The following is an 8,282-nucleotide window of genomic DNA, read 5'->3' on the forward strand; positions in this document are numbered from 1 at the left end:
ATTTTAGTTGGAACGATATTTGAGTGAATTAGAAGCATTCGCGCGCGCACTGCGATCGAAGTAATACTATCGATGGAAATTTAAAGGAACATGAATGGTATGTAAAGAAAAATAATATTATTTCAATTTTATTAGTACATTCAATAACATTAATACCACTTTTCATATCCTACATTGTTAATACATGTACAAGAATTGATACATTTAATATAAAAATTACTAATGAAATAAAATGCCCTTTTTACTTCTCTGCCCACATCTAGGTACACAACACTTTATGTTGATGCTTTGCATATTTTACAGTCACGCGATTTTATAATTTATCTCTCTCTCTCTCTCTCTCTCTCTCTCTCTCTCTCTCTCTCTCTTTCGAATCCTTTAAATATAACCCTACACACGATGATCTTGCCGACATATGCGTCTCATTAAGTTTGGATTTATAATAGGCATTTTAAGTCTTAAGTTGTAAGAAATTGACCAATTACAGTCGAATACAAGGAGAATAATCGATTGTGATTCGTTCATTTTCTATGGCTTAAGGCTTAGAACTCTATTGTAGATCCGGGGTAAAGAACACCAAACGTAAGTGCGCATGAGCATCTGAAAGCTTCTGATTTGCTCTTATATTGACCAAATTAAAATGGCGCTGGTGTTATGATTTTTTATGCTTCATAGGAGATGCCTATTTCAGTGTATATATAGGCTGCATTCAGCGGACTCAACAGTTGAACTCACTGTTTTTGGTGTATTTCTGTAGCTTATTCAATCAGAATTTTAGATGTAGAAGAATATACCAATAACAGCGAGCGCGCACTCAATTGTTGAGTCCGCTAAATGTGTTGGCAGGGAATCCGCTGAGCGGAATGAATTTTTATGTTTGGGCGCCATTTGTAAAGCAATGTCGTGAAGTTAGGTATGTACACGTTGCGTCACTGGTCGCTGCAAATATTTGTTCCTGATTTGCGTTTTTGGATTATAAATCCAAATAAAATAAGGTATTTAAAAAAAGAGGTAATAACTATATGAATCGTATTATAACGTAGTATATTTCGATAGCAGATGGAAGATATAGTTCGTATTCAGAACGCGCTCTCTTTTATCGATAAAAGTTTTATCTTTAAAATTCTATAATATGCGTAAATTATAGCATGTTAGCGCGCTAACATTATTGTAAGCGCGTTCTGAATACGGGCTATATTTTATATGATATAAATATTAATACTAAACAACACTATACTAAATGCATAGATAACAAAGGACCACAAATGACTGAAAAAAAATGAGAACTGCCGACTGAGCATTTTTGTGAGCAGAACCGAGGTACGGCTGAACTGCTTGAGTAAGATTAATTGCAAATGGCGCCCAAACATAAAAATTCATTCCGTTCAGCGAATTTTCTCCCAATTAGGGATTACGAATCAGGATCACTTTTGTTTCACGGAGTTCGGTTTCCTTATCTCTTACTTCATGGTTTAAACTGTCAAAGCAGCATGTTTGTCGAGCCAATTGCGGCGGGTGCCATGATGAAGTGCCATTATTACCCGAAAAAAAAAGAAAAAAGAAATTGTATGTCGAGCCAATGTGTCTCGCGAGATCACTCGAGCGGAATGGACGTATGTCTCGCCTCGCTTCGGGTGTTGCATCACCCATTTTTTGAAAAGCATTTTCGGCTTCGACTGTGCATTGCGATACGTTATTTGTCTTGATTTCACAATTTATTTACGATTGTGGCTGGAATCGCTGCTATTTTTGCGGCGAATGCCATTAATTTTTTGAAGAAGTTGTCGAGCCAATGAGCACGATTGGTTCTTACCTGTAGATCCAATCAATCATATTTAATTGCTCAGCGAGCAGCTAGTCGCTTTGCTGACTTGAAGTTTGAACTCGCCCAGTGTATCGCCAATGAGTTGTGTAACTTAAATATTGCTCAGGTAATGAAAATATAATCTCGTCGAAGAGTACAAATGCTTTAAATCTTTAAACACTTTATTTTTGAGATATATGTACAATTATTATTAAATATACGCGAATACACTCGGCCGTGCTGTTGCGAAAAATTTTGTTACAGAAGTTATCCATTTCACGGATTATCTTCGTGTCCAAGTCCATTTAAGTTTTTTATCAAATAATAGACGAGAAGACTTACTTTCTCTCTCTCTCTCTCTCTCTCTCTCTCTCTCTCTCGTTGAAATTATCAAAAAATTACTGTAATATGTGAAATAGAAATTACCTCTAAAAGATATTTAAATTTGTAAAATTATTTTAGGAGCAGAAATCGAATTTTTTCGACGAAAATAATGATATAAATATGTTTATTTTTTGTTATACGAAAATGAGAGAAAAAATCGAAGAAGGGAATATTTTAGCATTGAAATCTAAAAAAATGCTAAATCTGCAACAATCTTCAACTTCTGCATTAGACAATAATACAACTATTCCCTTGATGACGCATTTTACTGCTCTTTGAGATAGTAAATCCCGGACAACATTGATCCTGTTGCATCAACAATTGAGAGTTGTTGACATCACTACTGATTACCGAGCACTCATTATCGTTATCAACTCTCGCATCTGCGTTATTCTTTTGCATTTGTAGTGTGAAATCCAACGACAAATTCGATTCTTCTTCGGAGCTCTGTGAAGACAAGGATGAAGTGGCATTAATCTTCACTTCCGGTTTCACGTGCACGCTCGTTGATTGATTTTCTCCGACGCGCGGAGACAAGTTATCCCGGTGCTGTCGGAAGTGCTCCTCCGTGTCGTTCAGGAGAGAACTGAACATGTCTGACGCGCTCCTTATGCCTACCGCACCCATAGAATTCGATCGATATTCTGCAAACAGAAAATTTATTCCTCTATTATATATTCTGCTTCTTTAAAGAAAGCTTCGAAAGAAATTGGAATTACTTCCACTCTAGCTTTCGATATGGTTTGCCAAGCAATCACTATAATCATACTGGCATACTTTCATATACTATACTATATATAAAAAAAAATGTAAAAATTTCACCTCGTACTTCCACATTCTTCGTCGGTGAATTCGCGATCGATCGTAGCGCGACATCTTGGAAAGTGATAGGGGAATATATTCTTCTCTCTTCGGAAAGGAATCCCGAGGATTCCGGTGGCGTGGGGGATGACATCTTCGACGAGCTTCTACGTCTCGATAGCGCGTCTCCCGAAGTCTGTTTGTCAAACATACCTGTGGTTATCAGACCTATAGCTCCCACCGAGGAAACTCTTTTCTCGAAACTCTTTGTGTGCCATTGATGAGGCTCCTGTATAGTGATTCCCTTGGTCGTGACAGAACGACGTTCTCGCTTTTCCAACCAATAGGTCTTCATTGTACCTAGTACAATATATATCAGTATGTACAATATAATACAATTATCGGTCCTGCCATATCTCAATAAATCCTTAAAATTAAATATTAACGAACAGAAAGAATATCCCACAGGAATATCCCCATAAAAATAGTGTGTATAAGATAAAACATTCAAGATGATCTTACCCTTTCCTTTAACTTCGATTTCTTCACGTTCTTTCACCTTGTATGAAGATGATAACAATTCTTGGGTGGATTGAGATATATGTATTTGCATAGCTTGACTTGTCGCTTCCATGCGGGCTGCTGTATTGACGGAGTCGCCGAAGAGGCAATATCGTGGCATCTTTAAGCCAACGATACCGGCTACAACCGCGCCGCTGTGAACGCCAACGCGTATCTGAAGATGGTTGCCTGTTGAAGATAATTATAAATTTTCTTTTATAGTGTAATGTGAAATCCGTGCTGCGTCATTGCGAGTGAAATTCAGTGAAATGCATTACACACACTTAGGTATAATATATAATGTCTTAAAACAAGTTGATAAAGATACGAATAAGAAAGATCATATATGTTAATACAATTTTCCTTATTACTTTCTAGATATAGAATCTGTAATCAAATTAATATTTCAAGATAAATTAATTAGAATTTCAAAAGGTATCTCTATAAAGAAATGATTTTAAATATTTCACTATATTTCTACGCTTGCATGCATGCGTGGTGTGTGAAACTAACTATACAATGATTTTATGTCTTAAGGCCTTAAAAGACTGTATGGACTCATGTATTCGTATCGAGAGTCAGTTGCAAAATTATTAGAAATTCGAAGAACGTAACAAAATAAAAATATGCTCTAAAGGCGTGATAAGACTAGAGATTAAGATTGAGATTGAATTGGAATTTAACCAATCAAAGCAAAGTTTACTGCATCAAAGCATCAGTTTAATTTTCTTTCTTGTGATTGTGGTTAAATTCCAATTCAATCTTAATCTCAATCTCTAGTCTAATCACGTCTTAAGAAAAATTAAAAAATATACCTGTTGAACGGTCCGTGAGGTCGGTTATTGCTTCTACCATGTCAAGCGCCATATCGCATACACGATCTGCATGATCGTTTTCTTTTACTGGCGCACCTGAGACTACCATGTAAGCATCACCGATAGTTTCGACCTTGAATAAAAAAGAACTTCATGATCATTTGATATAAAAATATTTTTTCAAACATGAAAATATATTAAAATAAAGATTCAATTATTTTAGCAATTTTTAAACTTGATGAAAATTAAATTAAATTAATTGAAATCAAATAAAATGAATGATATTTATTGCTAAATTTATGAATAACGCAATAATAGGCTATGATAATTAGATTCGTATTACAAGGCTGAACGAGATTTTTCGAGAGATAACAATTGAGATAATCTTTTCTATGAGACGAATAAAGAATACCTTGTAAACTCGATTTCTCTCGGTTAAAGTATCAAACAACGAATACATGGCGTTTAACATTGACACAACTTCCATCGGTGAAATTCTACTGCAGATCTCAGTAAAGGTCACTACATCCGAGAACAAGATCGATACACTATCGAACATCTGTAAGCAGAGAATATTTTGAAACAATTTTATTGATAAAAAGTTGTACTGTTATTTTATAAAGAAAGTAAAAGTATTTACTGTAATTATATCATTCCTTATAAACTAACACCAAAAATATTACGTATGTACAATATAAGTACATCTAAAACATATATACTTCTCATTATACAATGTATCTATTTTTGTAGATATTAATTGAAATCAAACAACAAGAGATGACTTGTTATTATTTAAAGTGTTTAATGAATTCAGTATCATTTCAGTTCATTATTAGTTATTATAACATAGAAAAATTAGCAATTCATCTTACCCTACTTACTTATTATTTCGTTTTCTATTAAAACAAAGAGAATTAATTATTATGATGGTTTGCATTTTAGAAAATACGCCACCTCGAATCTGTGCTATAAAAGTTAGGATTTTTTTAGAGCGCAATCGTTAAAAAAATATTCCATTTTTATCAACAGCATTTAATAGTCTAACAAATGAATAAAAGCAGAAAATTTGAATTTTTCATTTTATTCTTCTTAATCATACCTCGCAAGTATCAATCGGACTTTCACCATTTCTCAAACGATCTGCGACCTGTTTGGGAATCATTTGATATAATAATTCATCCGTACGCTTCATTTCTTCATCCAGTTTTCTCATAGATTCCTCTAATTTTTTGCTCTTAAGCTGTTCTTGATCTAACGCCAATTTTAATTCCACAGACTGTTGGGTTCCAGCAAGCATGAGGTCCCTATGAAGTCATTAAATATCTATAAGATAGTTATCGATTGTTTGACACAGAATTTAACTCTGTATAATCGATCACCAAAGATAAAAACTATTATATAATTTTTCCAACTTTAATTTTCAATACAAACATTACATGACTGTTTTTTCTAACAATGAGATAATTTGGACGCGACAACGGACAATAAGAAATTCTTTTTCTTCTTGAAACTACATCGGCTGAATGGTTTCTTTACCGACTAAAATCGTGCATCGAGAGATCATTTATATAAAGGCCTGTTGCTATTAAAGCGTTCAAATCGGGCATGACAGGTGTCCCAAGATACATCATCATTTTCCAATTGTCCATATATATCATTTGACCTGAAAAAATGAAATTTTGCCGGGATGACGTCTTCTCTTAAATCTTTTAGTCCCCATGCGTAATCTCGTGTTTTCTTTTTTAACATAAAAATCTGTTTTATTACTGCATATAATTTATATAATAAAAAAATTTCTTATTATTAATTTCGATGGATATAAAGATCGATGAGTTAATATCTCACATAATAGTTAACATTTTTATTGTAATCTCAACAATAATAAGTCTTTTAAAGTTAACGAGTAAGTATAAACGTACCCTTTAATCGTAAAGTCTTATCTTCTACTGTCTCAAGCTGGTCACTCAAGAGAATTTCATTTCTGTGCCGATCATTCAATCGTTCCGTAAGCACTGGTTCAACAGTAACCAGCTCAAAAATGTTATTTGTTCTGTTTAATATCTAAACCATACAAAATCAGTCAGTCGGAAACGATTCGAAGTCATACTAGCAGCCTAAATTTGGGAAATTTTGAGAATTTGTTCAAAAAATTTAAATATACACAAATCAAGTAACACAGATTTAGACCATAACTGTTACTTATTTTAACTTTGTGAATTTTCTTGTCTCATTTTTGCTAAATTTTCTCTTATGTTTCTATTATAAAGTGACAAAAAGCATAAGTTTTTTTAGCTCATTTTGTAGTTGTTGAAATTTGAATCGAATTGCATGCCAAATGATGCTATTATATGATGGAATTTAATCTTATTGTCAGACACAAATTTTAGTTTTGGAGATACGGAGGAAGTAGCCAAATTCTTAATATTGTCCAAGCGTATTTGCTAGAAGAAAGTTAAAACTTGTTTAATAACAGTTTGATTTTAATTAGAATTAATCTCTGACTGTACCGTACTAATAAAAGTAAAAATTCGACTCCATCTTTGCTGCTTAATTTAAAAAAGAAATAAAATTTCTTCCAAAAATGTTTTTATTAAATTTCTCAAAAACGGATGTGAATACGAAAACATGTTCAAAGAAAAAATTCAGTAAAAACTTTTTTTAAGGATATTTTTATTCCCTTAAAAATTTAAGCAACAGGGATTGGATTTTTAGTATACAGTAGTACAAAGAATTATTCTGATTAATTCTAGTCGAACTTGTACTGTTATCAAAGAAGTTTTAACTTTTTTTTGTGTCTATTATATTTGGACAATATTAGAAACTTGACTATTTTGACTACTCTCCCCCTCCCTCCCCCTCCAAAATTATCCCTATATTCAACTTACAATTTTTCTGGGATTGTGCCAGCATATGTATGTAATAGAGCATCGTTTGATATACAATTTGAATTTTGAGGGCCATAAAACAAGCTAATTTAGGGTTACTCTTTACCGATTGAAATTTAAACGCAATAAGAGGTCGAACCAAATCGAAGAAGTAAGTAATCTTCTTGCCAACCAGATCTGGCAATATGACCATCAGTGAATTGCCGATGCTTCTAACAATCATATCTGATCTGAAATTTAAACATTTATTAACTAAATAAATATGTCTTATTCAAAGATCAATTCGCATGCGCACACAGAGTTTTTCACAGTGAAAATAATAAAACGGAATTCTTAAAGGATTTTACACGGCTTAATTCTCATTTAAATCGTTGTATCATTCAATTATTAAATTGAACCAGGACAAAAAACTGTATAAATTAACAAATTTAATTCTTAATCTGTTAAAACAGATAATTTATGTGAAGGCGCGTTCCTGAATCTTGATGGAAAAGCTGTAAGCGGTAAAGTAGCAGCCAATCAGAACTCGTGCTGGTAGTCGACAATTTCGGCTTTTTGTATTACTACCAGCGCGAATTCTGATTGGCCACTGTATGAATTTATATACACATCCGATTCTGCGAATTACGCGCCAAAATCTTTTTGTAATACATTAAAACTGTAACTCTCTTAATTTTTTAATAACATTTTTGCACAATCATTTTATGACGCACCCGAAAACGATGCAGAAGGGAAATATCTCAAAAAGCACACACGCTCCGATCGGCAGATGTTTCTCCTCACGGGTCATCGCGAGCGATGCCAGCGTGAAGGCACGATTGTCGAAGGTAAGTTGAAAGGTCACGTGGACAGTATCGAAAAGCACTTCCTCGCGTACCAGCTCAATCTGCAGCTCCTTATGATAAAAGTGCCGAGCGACTTCCCTTATTTGACCCATTGTATAGTAGACAAAGCCCCGGCGTTTGCTTCGATAGTGAAGAGTCAACCCTACGCATTTGTAATGAAAATATAGAAAATATATATATATATATA

The 8,282-nt window shown here is 33.7% G+C and overlaps 1 protein-coding gene across 1 annotated transcript in view; it reads right to left on the reverse strand.

Annotated features, from left to right (window-relative positions):
- Positions 1-2,363: 2,363 nt before the first annotated feature.
- Positions 2,364-8,282, reverse strand: part of LOC108745729 (soluble guanylate cyclase 88E) — a 7,154-nt gene continuing 1,235 nt past the window's right edge. The window contains exons 3-12 of the mRNA XM_018482049.1: positions 7,964-8,237; positions 7,357-7,480; positions 6,285-6,426; positions 5,902-6,028; positions 5,465-5,669; positions 4,778-4,924; positions 4,366-4,498; positions 3,512-3,739; positions 3,011-3,349; positions 2,364-2,832 (exon numbers count right to left, since the gene is read on the reverse strand). Coding sequence (XP_018337551.1) covers positions 2,417-2,832; positions 3,011-3,349; positions 3,512-3,739; positions 4,366-4,498; positions 4,778-4,924; positions 5,465-5,669; positions 5,902-6,028; positions 6,285-6,426; positions 7,357-7,480; positions 7,964-8,237 — 2,135 coding nt within the window. The 3' untranslated portion in view covers positions 2,364-2,416. The remainder of the gene's footprint in view (positions 2,833-3,010; positions 3,350-3,511; positions 3,740-4,365; positions 4,499-4,777; positions 4,925-5,464; positions 5,670-5,901; positions 6,029-6,284; positions 6,427-7,356; positions 7,481-7,963; positions 8,238-8,282) is intronic.

Source organism: Trachymyrmex septentrionalis, unplaced genomic scaffold (genome assembly GCF_001594115.1).
Source record: "Trachymyrmex septentrionalis isolate Tsep2-gDNA-1 unplaced genomic scaffold, Tsep1.0 scaffold148, whole genome shotgun sequence".
Lineage (NCBI taxonomy): Eukaryota > Metazoa > Arthropoda > Insecta > Hymenoptera > Formicidae > Trachymyrmex > Trachymyrmex septentrionalis.